Source organism: Helicoverpa armigera, chromosome 1, assembly GCF_030705265.1.
Source record: "Helicoverpa armigera isolate CAAS_96S chromosome 1, ASM3070526v1, whole genome shotgun sequence".
Taxonomy (NCBI): Eukaryota; Metazoa; Arthropoda; class Insecta; order Lepidoptera; family Noctuidae; genus Helicoverpa; species Helicoverpa armigera.
Window position 1 is genome coordinate 2,465,092 of NC_087120.1, and position 23,293 is coordinate 2,488,384.

At 36.7% G+C, this 23,293-nt stretch overlaps 1 protein-coding gene across 3 annotated transcripts in view; it reads right to left on the minus strand.

Annotated features, from left to right (window-relative positions):
• Positions 1-398: 398 nt before the first annotated feature.
• The window catches only part of Ptp61f (Protein tyrosine phosphatase 61F), a 48,380-nt gene continuing 25,485 nt past the window's right edge, over positions 399-23,293 (minus strand). Inside the window, exons 3-10 of one of the 3 annotated variants that reach the window (XM_021336499.3) lie at positions 17,077-17,339; positions 15,650-15,875; positions 13,933-14,082; positions 11,220-11,358; positions 10,396-10,503; positions 9,369-9,501; positions 5,579-5,692; positions 399-3,087 (exon numbers count right to left, since the gene is read on the minus strand). In XM_021336499.3, the coding sequence (XP_021192174.3) occupies positions 3,030-3,087; positions 5,579-5,692; positions 9,369-9,501; positions 10,396-10,503; positions 11,220-11,358; positions 13,933-14,082; positions 15,650-15,875; positions 17,077-17,339 (1,191 nt within the window). In that variant the 3' untranslated portion in view covers positions 399-3,029. Of the gene's footprint in view, positions 5,693-9,368; positions 9,502-10,395; positions 10,504-11,219; positions 11,359-13,932; positions 14,083-15,649; positions 15,876-17,076; positions 17,340-23,293 lie in introns of all 3 variants that reach the window. The other 2 variants (XM_021336498.3, XM_021336500.3) reach the window with 2 other exon arrangements.

Sequence of the window (23,293 nt, forward strand, 5' to 3'; positions counted from 1 at the left end):
AAGGGCTCGGCATGGTACTTGGCGGTACTATATAACTTTTTGGGAATAGGAATTACAATGAGAGTTTAAGAAAAGGTACAGATGGCGTTGTACCTATTAGGTGTGCGTGAGACCCTAGAAATTCAGATTTGTGGACATTTTTTTTTGGGTGCACCTAGGGGTATTAGGTTGTCTGGGTAACAAGGTTGAGGAGGTCAGACAGGCAGTCGCTCCTTGTAAAACACTGGTACTCGGCTGCATCCGTTGAGACTGGAAGCCGGCCTCAACATAGTTGGGAAGAGGCTAGCCAGATGCTCTGTAGCAACTAACAAGTTAAAGAGTATAAAGTAATTACTCACTGTTTTGCTGTAATTTTCGTACATATACACATGTAAAAACTATAAAGAAAAACTCCATAGTCGAGATTTTTAGAAACGTTTAATCCATTAACTTAGAACATAGGTACATGAACTGCAGGTGAGGTAACCTGGCGACGAATACATTATAAATACATCGCAGTTTTATCAAGATATATGTAAATGCCCTGAGTAAACATTTGTGGAAAGAACCAAACTAAATTGGTGTGTAGATGTCTGTGTGATTAATAATAGGTACCAATCAAATAAAAAGGATTTTCCTGATACTTAAAAATAAGGACACTGACACACTGAGATGAAGTCGCGGCGACGCGTCGCTTTGTCTCTATCTCAGTGTGCCAAGACCTAACACCAATTTCTATTCAATAAATGTAAATGCAGTTATTACTTGAAGCATAAGAAACACCTGAAAACACTTTAGTCTATAGATATTTAATGAAAACTGTCAACGCGGTGGAAACTGTTGAAAAGCAGAAACAAGTCCAACAACAGGGCCTGTAAGACGTCAAAAGACAACGAGGTTAATCGGATCCCTAAAACTTGTTCAAAGCGAAACGAACGACCCAGATCTCCTATAGAACCTCCTACCTTCCACTTTCGACTCTATTCAATGTTTCAATTTAGGGTGCGTCTACACGGTGTATGTAGCTGGAGCAAGTTAACATGCGCAAGTGTCAAGGGCACTTGGATGGGCATTTTGCTTTGGTAAATGCGCGAGTCGCAGGTAAGCTATTGCACCGAGTAGATGCACATGATGATATTAGAAGTTATGGGTTTTACCAATATACGCTGGTAGTTCTGTTCAATTGTGGAAACATGTTATTATTCCTAGAGTGTAGGTGTAGTGCAATAGAAATAGTAGTCAGCCAGTTTTCAGTTTATTTCATTTCAATTTATTGTAAAGTGCGATTTGTTCCGAAGTGGTTCAGTAATAGGTTGCAAAAGTAAATACTGTTGTAGAATAGGTGTTACGAGTAATATTTAATCCACGAAAATTCGATAAAATGTACTACTGTAAGTCAGAACCTACAAGAACATTAACTTTCTACTCACAACATTTATTACATGAATTATATTTCTGAAATCAGACATGAATTCTTAACTTAAAAACATGTTCGTGGTTAAGGTAGGTTTTGAATTCTTGTCGGCCCCAGCTGCACTACTGGTTTGTGAGTATTTACATGAAACCGTTTTGGATAACAGCAACAACAGTACGTGTAGTCGCTGTCAGATGTTCGACAATTGCAGTCGGCTGCAAGAATTCAAAAAGTACCTTTCAGATGACAAATAAGAACTTCTTGATTCAGGTACTTTCGTTACCTTGAACAAGATAGTTTGTTTACAACTTGCAAATAATACTGCATAAATATGCTTAATACAAGTAATTCCAATATGGGGTCGTTATAGAGGGCGCCACATGAGTCGTGACGCGTGAAAGATGAACAATCTTGACATGACTTTTTATATATAAACTCAGTTGGAGTAACTAAGTCAATTGAATCGTTATTTTTACAGTAGCAGTACATTGTTTATTTGTTTAATATAATATATGATAGTGTAAAAAGTCATATCAAGATAGTTAACCTTTTTTGCTACTCAAATGAAGTGTAGTACAGACTTTATGGTTCTACCTCCATTGGGGAACAAGCTGGATTACTCATTTAAATAATCGATATTTTATCAATTTTCTGAGTGTTTTTTTTTTTGGACTAATGTAACAGAATATGTGCCTTAGTTTTGTTACAAGCACAGTTAATAAAGAAAGACCGACCCCGCGTTCTTAAAGAAATTGACTTGTGAACGTGGTGTCCAAATAAATCAACAGATTCGTTTAATAACTGTCATATACTATTATGAACATATTGCTCAAAAGGCTAAACGATTTCTCAGACAAATGGACAACGGGGATCCTAACATTCAAACACCTTACTAAAAATTATATTAAGAATATGCTTTTTCACGAAATAATTCTTCCCCAATAAAGGTATAATTACATTAGTTAATTATTAAGCATTTTTATTCTAATCTATTTAAATATTCGTAGACTTAAAACTAGTGTTTTGATGTATTTACAGTTTGAAATAAAAATGATGGACTAATACAATGGAATAGGTGTGTAGATAAAGTTACTACGAACTTACACGGGCGTTATTCATCAAACTAACTCAATTTCGAAACTTGTGTGTTTTCTACAAGTTTCTCTTCAATTCATTAAAGTTTCCAAAGAGGTTATATAGATATAGGCCTATTTGAAATGAAACAGTCGACTTTAAACGCCCGTGCGATATTAGTGATTTCAGATACTTAAGAAAAATCAAATCAACTGAAAGCTATTTTGGTGAATAATTTTGTTTTATCGAGAGCTGCCTAAAGCAATGAGAACACAATGATCGAATGCAACAATAATAATAAAAAAACTGTACAAAGAAAACTGTTAAGAAATGCAGAAAAATAAATTTCCAATAAACCTCCCGATTGAAATTATTAATTTAAAAAAATACCACAACATGAGAGCGTGACAAAATTTTGAATTTGGCCATTATTCGGGCGGTTATAACGAATTTTATAAGAGAACAAATATTGAACGCAACCGGACGTTTTTTTCATTCCCTACGTACCGCGCATCACATATCCGGCTAATAATTACTTTAAGAAAAAACTTTATCTTTAATTTTACCTAATTTCCTCAGTCTCCTCGCAATTTTCTTTCTTATCGTCCTCCGTTTTAAACCTGAAAGGAACAAACCGAATTACAAAATTTTGACTTTGTACCCCAATCTAAAACTAAAGTCGAGGCGTAAACAGTCTTGTGTTGGGTGTGTTTTTTTTTAATTCTAGCACCTTTCCTTTTCCCCCACTTCCCTTCGAGAATGTTCCGCGTCGAACGCAATTAATCCTACCTTACCACCAGGTTTGCGGACAGATTTGAACTAACAAAAGGCATCTTTAGACGTTCGACACTTTAAATAGTATTAACGCCTTAATCGCGGTCTTGCCTATCCACTGTACGAGCATTTACAAAGCTGAAATCTTTACGATCCGTATAATAATAAATAATGTTTTTTATATTACGCCACGTCATCAAAACTGGTCGTGGAGTAATCTACAATCGAACCAATCAAACGCGGTACTAATTGCACACCAATTATCTCATGTTCAGTCGGTGAAAAAAATATCATCCTAATTAATTCATAAAAATATATTCCTCACTTGATTTTAAAATACACCTAAATAGAATTGATGTAAAATTTAAAATAATACAGAAGTGTACTGAAGTGTACTGAAAATAAAGTAAATAAAAATATGAATGATAGTAAAGCTGAACATAAATGTTTGCGTGTTGGCAACACTGCAGGTTCACGACTCCTGCGCAGTGCGGGGACCGATGACTAAACTTATACGAATTATTATAAGAAACTATTTGAAAAACTCAGGCTATATGTCTCTCGTCTGAAAACAGACTGTCAAGCACTGAAATATATACATCTGGAATATTTGAAGCGTTGTGATGAAATCAGCCCCCGTTCCTTTATCTCCCGGACATAATATAAAGTAGAAATATTATCGCGATCTATCCATAATTCCTAGGAAATCTCTAAATTGAGAATAAGCTCATTAATTTGTTTGTAAACTTACAAAAACTCAATCGTCAAAAATGAAGAGGGAAATTTCAGACAACAGTATAACAAAATAAAGTGCCTTATTATAACACGTGAGAAAATTGACATCCATTTCCGAAATAAAGTATTATGTATATGTTACAGCCATACTGCTAAAACAGATATTATTCATAATGACTGGTTATTATATATAATACCCAAATTGACTAGACAATGTGATAGATTAATCACTTTATTTGGATATTATTCATAATAGCTAGTCAAAGTCAAGTCAGGATATTACATAAAATTGCTAGTTAATGTGATTAATTCTGTGTCAATTATCACTTTATCTAAATTGAGTAGACATTATGAATAATGGCTAGATAATATCTAGATTTATTACTTTGGCTGTAACATGTACACTTAATATAATAATTATTGAATATTTTTTTTATGTTTTCGATTATATTTTTAACATTTATTAAAGTGTAGTGTGCTATGACCGTAGGATAGATGGACGAAGTACGTGCACATTATAAATATATACATAAAATGGGGCTTTTGCCGCTTATATTAACAGAATCGTGTGTACCGAAATTTTCGTATACTCAAAGGGATATAGGAACCGTATATCTAACATATCGCACCAAAATATCGATTACAAAAGATCGATATACGAGCCACTGTTTATCGATATTTTGGTATAAGAAGAGAAATTGACACCAACTAAGATTACATTAGGTTTTCGGTGACATTATTGAGTATTATGTATGTATGTATGTTTGTTGATATATTACGAATTAAAGGTCACTGTCCAAGACCGCACGCTGTCGGCAATTGACGATTGATGCGATTTTAGGCAGTGAGCCTGAATCAAAGGAGCCCTTGTGTTGTTAGTAATTATATTTTAGACTAACATGAGATTAAACGTACGTTTGATGTACTGAATAAATATTTTGTAAACTGATGAATATGTTACAAAAAGTTCGCAAAATTCTCATGTTATTATAAATATAAATTAATTCAAAAGATGAATATTATTGATAAAAGTGATTTCATAAATTAGAATCGGTTTTTTTTGAATAACAAGAGCTCCTTCGAATTTGTTAGTACACGACTTTATACATGTTATTTATGTTCAAATAAAATACAAATAATTACGGTAAGGAGTTTCAATTAGCTGTTAGTTGATGATATGTATTGAACACCAATTTAATAAAAAATACTGTTCAGAACCAAAGACCCGGGTAAACTTTTAAATTAAATATTGGAACACATTTGTGTCTTAGACTTCAAACGTCGATTTATGTTTAAAACTTAGTTTAACGTGTAAATAATAATTCCGGCTAGTGTGAATATGAAGGTAGACTTGGGCCACCTTGTTATAAAACGTGGTCTTAAAAAGTACCGGGTTTAAACAATTAGGCCTTCAAACACTTAGAACGTCACCGCTATTTGCGTACCTAGTAGTAAAACCGGTACTTTTTTTTACTTTTTTATAATAAGGTGGTTCAAGAAAAGCCCAAACGGGGACCTTCAACTTAATGTTTAACGTAGGTGTAAATAATAATCCCGGCTAGTATGAATCCGAAGGTGATAGTTAATGGTTTGTAGAAGGACCTCTTGAGAGCATGCCATCGCTCCGCCTCTCTTGCTTTCCTCTTCATAGCAGAGACGCGGTCAGCCAGCTCGCGGGTTCGGCGACGACGAAGCTCAGTGGTCTCGCTGCCGTGGCTGTGGAAGTTACAAAACATAATAAGTATAAATATTTCACAATATATCATAGCTAAACAAACAAGCACATGTGAATAAAACTAGTTTTTTAAAATATTTAAATGTTCTTTTCTTTCTATTTAAATGTCTAATATTCGCGTAAGTGTTATTGAGTTATGTTATTGTGATAAAAATAATGAGAATAAAAGTTTGAAAAGTTGGTAGTAATTATCGAATCTCGTGCTCAAGTACCGCTAAATACCAGACAACCTATATTTTGTATTATTTGATCAGAAAGAAATCACGATCGAATCCGATTCAAATAAAAAGATGCTTTAAAGATGGAGTATTTTTTTTTTGCTTTTTGTAAAAGTAGTAATGGTTCTTTGAGACTTTATTTATTTATTTTTTAAGTTCTTTTTTTTTTGTGTTACTGTGTCATGTCATTATGTCTAACAAATAAGATCAACACAGCAAAACAGCAACGACAAGTTATAAGCTTGACGAATTAACTAAACAGCTAAGGAAGGGACACACATCTTAGGAATCAACATCTTTGCCTAAATAACATTTAAATATAGAGGTACGTTTTCAATGCTAGCTGTCGACTGCAACTGCCGATCGCACATACCACGACTGCATGAAATCCACCGCAGCGGGAGAGGTCATTTGATGATTTTTGACGTCGTTAAGGCGAGGAAGTGGTCAACAATAATTCCATAACCGGCACGCGCATCTAAGGCGCCAAAAGGGGTCGGAGCGTCTGAGCGGGGCGAGGATAACAATACGCGCGCTAGCTTATAACTAAAAGTCGTAAGCGACAAAATGGTTTTGTAATTTTAATATTTAGAAATGATAATTTAATAAAAATTCCTACTACCATTTTAAAGAGTATGTATATACTCAACTACTAAAAAAGTTAAGAGGCTTAAATCGGTCCCGTTTGCCCATAATATGTGAATCTCTTTTTAAAAAGAGGTATGTTTGATATATTTTTCTCTGTTATAAAAGTTACCTAATCATGTTTCTACAACTAACAAAATAAGGCTTATATCATGAACTTTCAGGTAACCAAGTTGTATTTTGATCCGTTTTGTATTTACTGAGAAAAATTGACATCCTTGGCGCCAAAAATTCCAATTCGTCCTCTTAAAAAAGAAAAAAAGGCTCTACGTTTCCCTTGAAACCGTTTTGGATGGAAACGGCAGCAGCACGTGCAGTCGCCCTTAAATATGAATTGTTTTCATGCAGTCGCGGCATGTGCGGTTGGCAGTTGCAGTCGGAAGCCAGCATTCAAAACGTACCTTAAGGTGAATTTATATAACGTTTATTTTTTGTTTTTCTTTGATATAGCACATTGATGCTAAGCAGTCTGCTATGTGGGGTTATACTAATGTTTAGACGATTAAATCTTGAAGTATATCTGTTTGTAAATGTTGGTTCATCAGTAATTTTCAACTTTGCAAGCCCTTTACTTACAACGTACTTTTTTTGTTAATTCATACACAGAAGCTGTTGGTTTTCTTTTACTAATAAATAAACTCGATACGAATTTCAACAAAAGAGTTATTCAATCATCAGTCACTTTATTAAAAGTAATATCATTTAACATTGGTATAATTTCAGTGGTTTGGAGCTTCAGCCAATATTGGTTTTCGAAACATATTGTGGTATCGATACGAAATGTAAACGTGAATTTCACTTTTAAGTTCATAGCATACAATTGAGGTTTATTGACGGTAAACTATAGTTTTATTTTATTGAATGTAAACAGTATTTTATAATTGAAAAATTTTATATAAGCGGGTCAAGGCTTGAGTAAAAAAGTAGGTTAAGTTTCAATTGGAAATAAATAAGATTTTATATTCAGATCTGTATTTAAAATGTGTATGTTGGCAGTCGTTACGTCATCAAGCCTGACACCAGTCTTACAAAGGGGTATTGAGTTGATTGGGTAACTGGGTTGAGGAGGTCAGATAGGCAGACGCTCCTTGTAAAACACTGGTATTCGGATAGACTGAAAGTCGACCCCAACATAGTTGGGAAAAGGCTCGGGATATGACGATTTATATTATAAAATGTGAATGTGAATTTGTCAAGTTTTTTGTATATGTTTAATTAATTGTTTTGTATGCTAAACACTGAACAAAAAGCGGTGTTTTCAGCATAGTGCAACATAGCTCGCACTTTGTAAGACAACACATATCTACCAGTGACAAATATTAACATTTATATTAAATGTATATAAATTTTACCAGAATTCGTCTATTTCTATGTAAACATGGCTGAAAATATATAAGCATTATTATATTTATCTATAAATACCATTAAAAGTTTTATCTTTCTATTATGTCAAAATATTTTTCATGTTTGTTTGTTTGTACACTATAGGCTCCGAAACTACTAAACCGATTTGAAAATTCGCTGATGGAAAGCTATATTTTATCCGGGACGCGAAACCACGGCACAACAGCTAGTAAATTATAAATTACTTATAATCTAACTAGAATATTACATATTACCGAGATTCTTATGTTTTAAACCCTAATTATTAAGCGTATTTTTCCCCATCTTACGTTAGTACTTTAACTTGTTATTTGTATTAAGAATATTGCTTTTTAACATACCTAATTATTGTGCTTTTATTACTAAGTAGAATATTCATTTAAAACTATTTATCTAACGGTGAATTGTACCATTTAACTATAACGCTAACCAAACCGTAACCCGGGGCGCGATTCTACTAATTTTACTTAAGCGACATACGATTCACATCCGACTGAGATCCAATTACGACTCAATTACGATTGAAGCTTATGTGGCATTCCACTATTTTTTCTTAAAAAAATCATATATTCTGTGATTCAATAATGAATCCTATTGTCTGCAAATTATTTACGATTGCAATACGATTGTAGAGCAAACAACCGTATAAGCCAAATGGCAGACCAATCGAGTGTCATTGCAATACGATTGGTCTTATATAAGTAGCAGAATGCCCGCTAAGGTCAAAACTGCTATTGCGATTCAATTTTGACATTATTAATTTAGCAGAATCGGGCCCTAGCTGTGAAGTCGACGCCCATTGGTCACATCCGCAAATTGACAACTGAAAACGATTCGGTTATCGTTATAGTTAAATGGTGTTTTTGGTTACCTTTTTAAATTAATCTTTAGAACCTAAACTTTGACTATATTCAATGTAATAAAGGTTATTAAAGTTATTTTTATACATATTTACAAACAATCGAGTGAACTACGGTGACCACGATCGGTGCAATTTAACCGAAACGTCGAGTAAAGAAAAATATACCTACCTCTACTAATCCTAACCTAATTTGTATCATTGTTGAAAAAATCTATGAATATATCTAAATCTTATATCTCAAACTACCTTTAATATAAAGCTAAATTTTAGACCATAAAAGCCATTCAAAATTTCACACTATTAAACATTTAATTTTCATATGAACGTCAACGTCGACATCTCAAGACGCCTGTGACTATTTACCATATTTTTTTTATAAACTATAGAATCCATTATTCCATTTCCATTCATCACTCATCATCATCATCATTAATCACCAACTCGACCTCATTATTATTAGGATCCAAAGGTTCACAATTAAGACCTATCCTCCTCATATACTGAATACAAGCGCATCTCCTAGCCCTGCGAAGAAGTTCATTTACAAACCTTTCGGCGACGCTGAAGAATGGCTCGTCGTCTTCATCATCAGCTGATGATGCTGAACTGCTGTAGGTGCGGGAAGGTGGCGTCGGGGGATCCTCGTCAGAACTGGAGTCTTGTTGCGTTAGATTCAAGTTGCCTGCGTAACAAGGGTTCATATGTTAGTTATGATTGAGGTCATAAAAATTTTGACGTGGTGAAACGGTGACCAATTTTTGTACAAGAAAAACGATGTTCTCCTAGCCAATTATCGGCCACGGCGACTGTTCTCTTATAAGGAGATTAGCCAACTACGCAGGACGTATTATAGTGCACAAGTATTTGCGCAGACACAGGTGCACTCACTCTCAGCCCGATGGGACGATAATTCGACAAGACCAGAGAGAGATCAGGCGCAGGACCGACATTTACGTGCTCTCCGATGCACGGGTGTATCAATCACCAACTTCCAGGTTTCGGGCTGCTTTGTGAAAGTTTTGAAAACTGACAAAGCGATAACGGCCCGATCCGGGAATCGAACCCGAGACCTTGCTCAGCAGCCGCGCTTACGACAGCTACCAACGAAGTAGTTACAAGAAAACACTGAAAGCAATAGAGTAGCGCCAACGTCCTACAAAAATTCGTTCAGAAAATACAGCGAATTAACGAAACGAAGTAAGAACGTCAGAAACAAAAAAAAACAAAACAAAAAAAACGACTTCTGAAAACGCAAAAAGCAAAAAACTTTTTTTATAGACGCATCGGCCTAGAAGTCGGTGGCAAAATAAACATAGATGCATCGGCCTAGAAGTCGGTGGCAAAATAAATATAGATGCATCGGCCTAGAAGTCAGTGGCAAAATAAACATAGATGCATCGGCCTAGAAGTCGGTGGCAAAATAAATATAGATGCATCGGCCTAGAAGTCAGTGGCAAAATAAACATAGATGCATCGGCCTAGAAGTCAGTGGCAAAATAAACATAGATGCTTCGATCTAGAAGTCGGTGGCAAAATAAACATGCTGCATGTAGTAGACTAATGTTTCTGTTCTTACTATGATTAGCTGATGATAACTGTGACCCGGTGTAGGTTTGGGTCGAAGGCGTGGGCGGGTCCTCGTCATCCGAACTAGAATCTTGAGGTGCCGACAGATTCAGGTTGCCTGCGTAAATATACGTTCCCATGTTAGCTGTCATGTTTTCGGGTATTGCAGTACATCATCGGGCGAAAAAATGCTATTTTTGCAACGCGAATTGAAGATGTCGAAGATGGAACGGATAAATCGGTGATCCTGCTTCCTAAAAACGCGCGACTGTGTAAAAGAAGCTATGGAAAGAACAAACCATGATGACGGAGCATCCTGGACTAGAAAAAAAAGTTACATCTACTGAGGAACGAAAGATGAGCAGAGATGCCATAAGGCAAGTAAGTCAGGCGCCTTCTTGTAGGTCGAAGTAGAAAACGAAATCAGTAACTAAAACTAAAGTTACTTATAAAAATGGGCGGGTTCTAAAGAAGGCATACAAGGGTGGAGCGAGTAACGTTCCTCGTGCCCCGAACACTCGCAATTTGGCGCATTACTTTCTTGAGAGATTTTGCGTTATGATATCTCCGCTAGTCATTTTAGTCTTCGTGGTAACATCAGTAACATAAGGCTGGACAGTCGTTACGGGTACTCAGAAGCCAGTAAGTCTGACACCAGTCTAACCAAGGGGTATCGGGTTGCTCGGGTAACTGGGTTGAGGAGGTCAGATAGGCAGTCGCTTCTTGTAAAGCACTGGTACTCAGCCGAATCCGGTTAGACTGGAAGCCGACGCCAACACAGTTGGGAAAAAGGCTCGGAGGATGGAAAGTGTGTGACTAGTTCCCATAACTTACCAAGGGACTCGCTGGTAGGTATGGCCGGTAGTGGCCTTGCAGGAGCCCGGGTGAGGCTCTCGGCGCGAGGAGGCGGCGGGGGTGGGGCTTCCTCTTCACCAACCATGACGTAGATGCTTTCCTCCAGCTCGTCTTCGTCCTAAGAGTAGTTTTGTTTATTAGCACTGTTGTTAAATAACCGTGTTTCGGAGGACACGATAAGCTGTAGGTCCCGGCTGTCATTTGAGCATCTTTGGCAGTCGTTACGGGTAGTCAGAAGTATCTGGTTGTCCGGGTAACTGGGTTTAGGAGGTCAGGTAGGCAGTCGCTCCGTGTAGGCAGGTGATGATGGCGCAGTTAGTATCGTTGCTTGTTAACTATCAACTGTTTTATATTTTACAAATCAGTGAGCAAAAAATCACAATTTAAATTAAATTCAGTGAAATCCGACAGTAATAAACACAACTACGTCTGTTTATCGGAAATCTGATTCAATAACTATTTAAAACTCAATCAGAAGTGCACTTTGAGGGATTGTTCACACCAAACGTATTGTCCGCCGCTGACTGTGAGTATACTCACAGTCGGCCTCAGTGTGAATGTCGACTCAATCTGCAGTACGCGTACTCACCAAGCCGACAATAGGCTATAGCGTACGATGCGCTACATGTGTGAACAAAAGAATACGCTCGTGTAGGTTCACACTAGATGCGTACGCTGAGCGGCCGACTATTCTACACATAAAAGAGCTCAGTATTTGAAGTTGCTCGTAGCATCACTGCGCGGCGGTGCGGACGCGGCGGAGCGGCGGTGCGTACGCGGCGGAGCGGCTCTATTCGGCAACTGCGTCCGCGTAGCCAATCCGCGTCCGCCGTGCATAGTCGCGTAGTAAAATAATCGGCTACTGAGAGTCAGCTACAACAGACGACGTAACAGCGTATAGTCGGTTCGGTGTGAACGACAATTTCAATATATATGGAAAAGCAATAAACTGCGTAACGCGCGCTCACAGTCAGCGGCGGACAATACGTTTGGTGTGAACGATGCCTGAATCAGATTCAACCAATCAGATCTATGAGATAAGATTAATGCTACAATTCCGGTATCTGATAAAGACCTTTTATACAAGGTGTTACTAAAGTACTCGTAAAAATCTCTTATGCTTGGTTTCCGAGTATCTAAATCTATAAGTTAAAAAAAAACTGAATAGATAGATAAACCTGCGGTAAAAGTGCTCAGAATGCAAATGTTTAATGTGTAATATTTACTTTTTGTCAAAGGAATAAAATTCTGCAAAGTTAGAAGTATCTTTAATTTTATTTATATAGCAGAAGCATTTTAAATAAACAAAAAAAAATATTACGTATTTTTATACTCGGAGGTAACTTTTAATGACGTTCTACTAGTGTCAAATGTATTCCTTATAAGGAATAGTTTATATACTTGGTGATCCTGCGGATCTATTTATGTCTGTAGAAAAAAAAACCGTTTTTAAACCGAGACCAAATTCCAGTAAGAGAAAGTTTGTCTCAGAAAGTCCATTTTTTTCTGCCTGGCAATATTGGAAAACCAAAAGACCTTTTACGGTTTGTACGGTACCAAATGAAACGTAATTTTTACACCTAGGAGTAACACACATCATTTATACGCCGACCATTTGATTTATAATTATTAAATGTTACTGCTGTTGGTTCTCCAAATATTAAATAAATACATTTTTAGTGCAGTTAACAAATGCTGTCAATCAATACAAACAACGCGATTTTCCTTTGAAAACTGACAGTCGTCAACCGTACTAAAATTACGGTACTAAATCGATCGAAAAGGACTTTGTCGTTTAGAAAAACAGTTGCACCATTCAAAATATGTTGATATGCAACCGCAGCTCTTTACAAAGATATACATTAATAGCTTATATATAGGATATACAGGAATTAATTTTAAGCGGTGCACAAAAAAAAAAACTGGTGGTCCAGAATCATTAACACAACATATTTGCATCATCATCATTTTTTTTATACGCCCTGAAATTCGCAAAATATGGATACTAACTATTCTTACTCGCTTGGAGCAGCGCTCGCGTTAGTAAAACGGTTTCGCGTTGCCGCCGTGCCTACTATGACGGCTGTGACAAAATAAACATCTTTCGCTATTATATATTCTTTTTATACTAAATCACAACAAAATAGAAATATACGTATCTGTAAAGTTATTTAACTATAAGTTGACAAAGTTTGCGCACAGAATAAAATTCATTCCTGTATAAGACTAGTTTATATTATTATCTTCTATATTATTATTGGCTTCCATCATCAGATCAGTTCAAGAGTATCACATTACTGTATTGTCATCAAAACAACGCACAGCTGTCAATTTTCATGACGTTGCGGTTCTTGGAATATGGTTAAATTTGTCACTTTAGATTCTTTTCAATTACTAAGTGTTAAGTAATGCCTCCTTTTTTAAAAGAAATAATATATCTGGATACCTTTCACACACGGTAGGTTAGCCCCATGGTAAGCTATTTATTAGCCTGTGTTATAGATGCTCACACAACTGATAAAGTGCATATTACATTTACTTATAAATACAAACATACTATGACACTTAAACCACAGACAATAATCACACAAATGTTGACCGCACCGGGAATCGAACCCGGGACTATTAGTCTGGCAGTCGAGCGGTCGTCTAACATAGCAATAACGAGAGATAGTTCTAGAATTAAACTTACGTAGTTGGGGTCCAAACGCTTCGTCCCCTCAATGACGGCTTGGTAGCAGAATCTCAGCTGGTCAGGAGTCTGGATCAGTCCCATACGATGATGGCGCATCTCCAGAAGCGTCTCCTGGATGTTCAGGTTCTGTATCCCCTCTTTCTCGGCCTGACAAATTAAAACTTCGTCAGAACGGCTTTCAAATCTCTTCGAAACATTTTTAATTTGTATTGTGTGCTTTTGTCAATTTTTTCGCGGAATATTTTTATTGGAATTTGATTGAAGTTGTGTCCTACTATTCTTTGTTTAAAACACAACACCGTTAATTTTTAAATGACCGCGCGAAAATTACAAGTTCACGTTTTAGATTTAGAAATTATTAAAAGCAAGGTAAATATTTAAAATTGACACTAATGACAGTGACGGGATCGACTCGAATTCAAATAGGAAACGGCCAATGTGTTCGCTCTCGTCTGGCGTCTCTACGTACAAAACGTAAGTCCTGCTTAGGTCAGTATTTAATCGTTAAATCACTGGTTTTATTTCTCAAAGAATAAATAGAAGTTGAATGAATCCGATGCGCGGATATCAAAAGTCCGGATTTAATGCAAAAACCATTTCGAGAAATCGGAAAATTGCCATTTCAGTTTCCGTATTAAATAAAAATAAAAAGCACAGTTACGTAAATAAATCTTCTCTGAATCCCGACTAAACAAACACTCCACATTTAAATATGAAACGATGAAAACTGCCTGACTGAACTGCACATTTGGTAAAAACCGCACACGATTTAAAAAATGTTTTCGCGAACGTCGCGTATCCGAAACCGCGGCCGATGATGATGACGATGATGAATAACTAGATGATGATTTAAACCGAATTATTAATTTTAGTGCGAAGTGTTCGTATTATATACTGATGTTCCCGTTACCGATACGTCCGCACTCCGCCGCTGCTGACGTGGAAATGCAGCCCTGGACATTACGTTTATACGGTCGTACTGCAATTATTACATAATTTATAATTCTTCAACGTTAAAATGGGTCGTTCCACAAAATACCCCCCGAAAGACACTGGCCGATTTCTCATATCAATTAATTACCTATAATTATGGTATCAAATTATACTGAATATTTTATGAAGATTGAAAAACTGAGCCTTTACACAAAGTCAATAGTCAAGTTATTAGAAATGTACATTTATTGCATAATAGCATTAATAATCGCTTTTACAGATGTTTTTTCCCATCGGCCCCTGAAATTCACAGACAAAGAGAAATGCAAAATAAAACAAAAAGCAAACATCGTAAGAAAAATGCATGAAAATACATTTAAACTGGCGAGAAAAAGCGGGAACAAAACGGAGATGAATCAGTACAGCCGCTTATAGAAGACACATCAAAAAAGAGACCAAAAATCTTTAGCAAACTAAGAAAAAATATAGGTCAGAGGTTATCAAAAAATGTATTTACAGAGCGAAACATGAAAAAAGGCGTGCATAGGGACAGTTACCCACAGCACATACACTGGTGATGGACAAGGTAAAAATTACATACAACCACATATTTTTTTATCCATTTTCACACTGAAAACTCTCTTGTGCCAGTACATTTTTAATTCCATTCAACGTAGAAAAAAACAATTTAACACATCACAAACACAGATAACGCTGAGAAGGCAAATTACACTATTAGGCACAAGTAGTAGCCAGTCAAAAACTTAAAAATATTACTTACGATGACGAGACAGCAGTCGACTAAGCAGAATGTGCCCGATCTCCCAATCCCTGCACTGCAATGGATAACTGGAGGCCCGTCGGTGGGATCCAGCACGCCAGACTCGCGAACCCTCTTCAGGAATTGGAGGAACGCGTTTGGTGATGTGGGCACCCCGAAATCGGGCCAGGTGGTGTAATGGAACTGCAAGATATCGCGGCTCTCACCGCTTTCTAGATCGTAAAGCCTGGTGAAGACAGAATAGGCGTGATGACAGGGTTAAAAAATAATGATTCTAATAAGTCCACATTTTAGATTGGCGAAAAATATTGGACACGTATTTTTTTTTAACACAACATACATTTTTTACTAAGATGGGGGCTCGTAGCGTCACGTCTATGTTAAATTACTGTACTTAGAAGTGACACAAAATTCGTTGATACTTGTTTTCACAAACAAACACTTATTCTCTCACAAGAAAAGAAAAGAAAGTGTCCATTATTTTAGGGTTATCTAAAACACGGACTAATTACTTTTTTTTGACAGCCGATTTTTATCATCACGTAACTTCTATCTCAGGAATAAATATGGCGGTTTGACTCACTGTCTATACAAAAGCTGTCAAAACGTCAAACATTTTCTTCAGATAAAAGTTGTATGGGATTGAAAAATTGGCCTAAAAAGACAGTTTTCTACGGCTGAGTACGGTAAGAGAGGCACACGGATGATGACTTAAAAAAAATAATTGGAGAATTCACGAGTGAACTGTCTGTTTAAAAGCCACTTATTTTCATAGTGATATCCTCGCATATCATGTCATCAGATTGGGTTTTTATAAATCGACGGATCTCTGTCATATGGACTGATTTATCTGCTCTCAGTCAATCAATTGTCAATGAAGCAATTAAATTATCGCTCACCACAACGGGAGCGATTATTCTGTAGTGCAGAACTTGGGGTCAATTATGCACTCACTTTTAAGTGTTATACGGAACACAAGTTTTACTACGAAAATTGACGAACTTAAGCTTTAAGTTTGAAATAATTCTAAATGTCATATGTATTTTTGCGGAGTTCTATGTATCTGAGAAAATGCTCTACAGTGGTATTGTTTTCATAAGAAAGTAAATATTAATCTCGTTTAAGCTTATATCAATACGCTTAATTTTTTGAGACAGAATATAATTTTTGGAGCAACGATAAACAATAATTGGGATAATCTCAAGATTTAAAAGAACGTGGGAGTTTCGCAGATTAGATTTTAATGAAATTTTTAATTAGATATTTGACTCGTTTACGTACAAGACACTTAGAAAAAATATTTTCCAGCTAGTCAAAGATACGCTACGGATGCTAATAGAAATAGAAGGAAATGAAATTTCGACTTTTTACATGGTTGCGGGAAATAGTTTATAGAAGCTAATAAAACTATATAGCTTGGCACTTACTTGAAAAGCCTAGTAGAGTAGTAGCAGCAATCCTCCTCTTTTTCAAGTACAACTGCTAACTTGACATCATTGAAGGTCATTTTATGGGCTTCACCGATATCTTGGGGCCAGTACCAATGGCATTTTATTTCGTTTTTCTCTATCACTTTGTTTAGCATTAATATAGCTTTTGTATTCTGTTCCCAGATCATTAACCAAAAGTGGCCCACGGTGAATGCCAATGGACCTTGGGTTAGAATGTAACGGCGGTTGGCACGGTCCAGCTGCGAACAAAAACATCTTTTTAAAACCATATACTAAGAAAAAAGAAGGGTAGTTAGAAGCCAGTAAGTCTGACACCAGTCAGACATGCAGTCGCTCCTTGTAAAACAGTGGTACTCAGCTGTCGGCTCGTAAGATGCTGATGAAAATGTTGTAAGAAAAAGCAGTTTTTCCTATTTAGTTAGGTATTCACCAGAAACTTTTTTTGACATCACCAACAAACAAGGGAATCAATTATTCCCTAAATTTTAATCTTAGGAGGTTAAAAACATCAATTTACATGAACAACGAGCTTACATCATACTTTCTCAACGAAAAGAAAAATCTTTCAAGTGCCGAAAAATCTGTTTCAAATACTTTGGGTTTCCGTACACCGATCTGATGTAATTCCGTCAAAGTTAGGCAAGATCAATGCCCCGCGAAGTTACGACCCGGAAACTTGACAGTATAAATTCGCAAAGTATAGGTATACGCACATACTTAGCTTTTAACAGTTGTAAGTTTTCTTTAAAATGTGACATTATCCTTGAAACGTGATTTCTTAAAGCGCGATACCGGAACTTGTTCGGCAGTTTTCCTTATCGGAAAATTTTGAAAATACCGTACCGGTTTTTGAACACGACGTTCGCGGGTTTTTACGTGATGAGTAGTTGTCTTATGGGTAAGTCTGACACCAGTCTTACCAAGGGGTATTGGGTTGCCCGGGTAACTGGGTTGAGGAGATCAGATAGGCAGTCGCTGCATCTGGTTAGACTGAAAGCCGACCCCAACATAGTTGGGAAAAGGTTCGGGAGATGATGAATAGTTATCTTATCCTAAAGGTTAGCTTCAAACTATCAAGAAAAGAGCTTTTGCTTTCTTAGCTAACTTGTTGCTGTAACTCGCGAACAACAAAGAACTTTTAGTTTCTTCTAAGGAAATCTGAAAGCTGTACAAACCAGAAACGCTAAACGAGCGGGTAGTGAAAATATAAGCGATTAAACTTAACCCTGCCCTAGTTTCTCGATGTTGTAGGTAAACGTCAAGTGCTCATTAAAGTTTGGAGATGTTTTAGAACGCAGTCAGTTTTTTTGATATAGCTAGTTTAAAGCTGTCTTCCGTAGTTCACCGCTGTTAATGTATTTTTACTGATGAAGTAACTAGCAAAACGAGCAAGGTAATTTTTTATCTGTAGTTTTTTAGGGAGAGAAATGAAAGCATGCTGAGAGCTTCTTTACATAAAAATAATTTAAAAGTGAAAGAATGCTGAAATGCAAATAAAGCCTGAAAACCAGCTTTTAGACGAGTCTTTGGAAAGTCATACAAAATTAATTAAAAACCGATTCCAATTTGCAAATTGACGTGTGCAATTACATATATCTATATTAAGTTGTATTAATGTTCGACGTTGCGGAAATCGGTAAACCATATCGAAATACAGACTAACCAAAATATCGAATAAAATTGGGAGTGTAAAACCAAAAAGTGAAAAATACAAACAGAATTAATCAATGCATATTTAACTAGTCATGATGTCAATTAGTCGGTAATATAATTAGCGAGTTTCAGTAGGCATACAATTATGTACGTTTAGCCTTTGGTTAAGACTGTGTATTGCACTTTGATGTCCCACAAATTAATGGGCACGGTGTTCTAGTTCTAGTTTTAGAAAGTAGTGCATCGATACATTGTCAATAGGGCAAAATTAAAAGGAGTGGGAATTAAACTATGCATTTTAACTTACTGTTTGTTTTTGCGTCAGATCTCGACTGTTCTTTGAAATATGGTTGAATGTTTTTGAGTTGATTGCTACCCTGACTTTTACAAAGCAACAAGTGTATGTACATTCCGCTTTTATTTTCACGGTTGCAAGAATTACAAAAAACAGTAAAAAATAAATGACGATCGTTGTCAGGATAACAACATAGCTTGTCAAAGGCCGTTCTACGAATTGAAACTTTCATTTGTAACGATGACATTTACTCAATACTCGGACGAATAAATCGAGCGAATTGTACACAATACTCATCAAAGGTATTTTGCGAAATTCGGATACAGTCAACAAACATGATAAAGCAACTAGTTGCTGCAATGTAAACGAACGGAAGTATCACTTCACCTGTTCGCTTTGTGCTTTAAACTGGCTCCAGTTAACCGAATTGTTATTTATATAGCTCGTGAATATGAGGCACTGTTAAGGTCTAGCTATTATGAGAGCTTTCATAACAGTACTGAGTGCTAGACCTAACATTACTATGTGCAATTTATATCATCAAAGTAACTTATATTTGACATGGTGCTGAGTCTACCGACTCCTACGTTTGCTTCCAGTTTTATTGAACTTAGCTGAGTGCCGGTGTTTTATACGTAGCGGCTGACTGTCTGACTTCCTCGACCCAGGCAACACGTTACAAGTTATAAGACTGATTGTTAGTTTTTCTAGCTTTTGACTACAAGTAAATTCCAACAGTTAATATTCCGAAGCATTGCTCAACTGGCCCTTAACTGGAATACGTCAAAGAGGCTCCAATACAAATCTAAAATGTGTCATCAAAAGCCAATATTGCGCTTCAAATGTTAATATAAACATTCCTTTGTGGGAGCTGCTTTATTACCACAAATCGAACACTTTGACCGTCCATCCGTTGTACAAAAGCACATGTCAAAGTGATAGGACGTAGGGTGACTACAGGTGTAAATATTATTGCATCGAAACCAATAAGCCTGCAGTTCAAACATGTAGTGCGTGATTAATTGCCCCGATGTCACGGGGTGCAGTGTAAACAGAGAAGTTGATTATTAAATGGACGCCGGAACTTGGGCTTTTCAGCGTTTGAAGCGAGCCTGTACGGGAAGTGAATCATGTAGCTGTGTGGTTGATGTCGAGATTGCGTTGATAGGACTAAAGGCTCATTTTGATTGGATGTTAGCTCACATGCAGGTTACAGGAGATGGGATAGTGATCGCATGCCGTAATCCTATTGTCGGATATTCAATGGCCTTTTCATGAGCAGTCCCTTTACGTCTGATGTAAGAAGACTGAGTTAACAAGCTATGAGATGAACTCTTATTACTTAGGTATAATAAAATTTCAATTTATTCAGTATAATTTTTTTCAGTAGACTTATCAATAAAAAAGTTAGAATAAACACTAACTCCATCTTAGCAAGTTGAACAACATATACTAGAATCCAGTCTTTTACCAGTGCTTAAATATTTTTATTTTCAAAATTGACAACAATCAGTTATTTTTTTGACCGTTTTCCACTAATCCAGGAGGTAAATATTTCGATATTAACAGATAGGTCGATAGTTGCATCCAAGTCCTTTGCCCATCGAAGCAAGTAATACGGCTACTAAACTTAGCCGCTGCGGTCATGCGAACTGGATTACCTAAGTACAGAGTGGTTGCAGGAGTCCGAATAACTTCCAAACTCGCGTACCTTCACGGTATTTCGTCTAGTTGCATGTATCGGCTAGTATTTGGATTTAATCCGGTATAGGGTCAAATACCACCGGATCGGATTAGAGAACTATGTTAGCAACCAATAGGAATTCTTCGCACTATGAGTGCAGAGACGAGATGTGGAACATCGAAATTCAACTGGTTGTTCGAAAATTCTTCGTTCCGCTCCGCGTTGGTGGTAACTGGGCTTTACGAAAAGCAGCTTATAGCTTTTGAAATAATGGATGTAAAACACGAGTGGTTCCACGAAAGGCTTTGGTATTATTTCGTTGATGGTTAAATGGTTTTATGCGTGCGATGGCTTTATCCATTTAGCTGGCTTCCACAAAGAACATCAAAATATTATTCAAACTTCATTTTACTTAATACGTTATTAAAAACCTTTTAACGTGGTCCGTCAATATTAAAACAGAATTGCGAATATGGATCGGGCCGATAATAAATTCAAGTGTATTATGCAGAAAAAGGTACCTTTGAACATGGCTTTAAGAGGATAGTTCGTCTAGACTGGCCTGTAGGTATATCTATAGAGTTTGTTTGCCCAGACTTTGTCGGCAACTATGTGCATTTCTAGTTTATGAACTTTCTGGCTGAAGTGGCCAGCCTTTAGTTGGTAAGGGATTTCGTGTTTACAGATATGAAATGTCTTGCTCAGTTATTGATTGAATGAAATAGACTGATGCCGTTCGCGTTCAGTTAAATTATTTCGTTTGCAGGTTGGATATTTTTATAGTTTCAAAAATTACATTTTTATTACTAGCGGTTAAGTGTTTAAATTGTTTTGGTTTCTAATGATCCTTACCAAGACAATACCTGATTGTTTTCTAAGTGCAGGGATTCTTTTAAGATCACGCGTAATTGAAATTTTGGGCAAACAGACGCGAAACAAAGACAAAGAAAGAATGCTCTTGTTCAATCTAGCCATAGTTCTTTATGCATTTATACAGATGTAGAACACTTGTAAGATGCTCAACATAAAAATAGACATGCCTCCACCAAGAAAGTACAACAACCTAAAACAAAAGCCAGTCGCGGGTGAACTCAGACAAATAGGTCGGTGCATCTTGGTCAAGGAAATTATTACATTGTTTAGAAAATGGAGCCATACACTACCTTTAGTTGATGAACTACAAACTAGGCAGTTACTTACAAACAAAGAAATGTGGATGAAGGTACTCATAGGTTACTTGGAAAGTGACAATGCTCCGATCTTTGTCCTGAGTTTCCACCACGGAGTATGAAGAGATGAGTGGAGATGCCATAATGCAGGTAGGTAACGCGCCCTCTTCTAGGTCACATAAGTACGGTGGGCATGACCAAGACCACCAGTTATCAGTGAATGAGCAAGGCGTTAGGGTTCTTTGAGACATCTGTCAACGATTTTTGATATTATCAAAAATGAGCGCTACCAAATAAGGGCGAAGACAGTAACGTTTCTAGTCCCCCGCACACCCGCATTTGCGCGCGCTATTTTCTTAGGAGATTTTCCGTTATGGCACCTCCGCTAGCCATTTTGTTCTCCATGGTACCCATTAACTACTTAAGGCGGATCACACACCACGCATCAATGCGTAGAATCGCTCCACAAACGCAAACAGTAGCTGTAGTAGGTACGAGTAAACACAGGGCTGCAACGATGCGTGGAGAGTGGTAATGTGTGATCCGCCTTACAGCATAGCTAGGTACGAAATTCGAAACATTGTATTACGGGACTTTTGTAGAAGAAGATATTGTATTGACACTGAATATCATAGCACGTTAATTAATAACCTACATGTAAAAAACGTTGTGACTTTTATTACTTTATGATAGGAATATAGACTAGTAAAACTATGACTATACTCCGATTGCGTAGACTGCCCAAAATAACGATTCTATTAATTGAGTACCAATCTTTATTGCATTAAAATTTAATTTTTAAGTTGAGGTTTTACATAAAAGTCATATACATAAAGACTACAAACGGAGTAAAAGTTACTCAAGTTATTTAATAGGTACGTTATAATTATTTCTTCAGCAACCTGCAGCACATTACACAATGACAGCCCGGAATTAATATCATAATCGGATTTACCTGGAATGTTCCAGAATGATGGAACGGCCTCTCAAAAACCGATCGGAAATGTACTTAATTAAAACAAAATTAATTAATGCGTTTAAAATACCGAGAATTGTAATATTTTAAATTTAAAATATTTACTGTAATTCCGTGGTTGGTGGTTATTTTTGGGATGTTTTCCTTTTAGCACTCGTATCGAGAGATTACCGTAGACTCGAGTCGTTCAGTACAATTTCTGTGGAAATCTCGAACTGCAACTTGCACTAATCGCCTTTAATCACGCGTGGAAACCCGCCACGTGTTGATACAATACAACGTTCTCCAAAACGAAAACCAGTAGTACACCATGGCCGAAATTTCCCAGAATTTGTATTACTCAAGTTCACGCTTGCTTGCCAGCCTTAAATCCTATCAACTACTGTATGACTGTCCTAGAATAGTTCCCCAGGGAG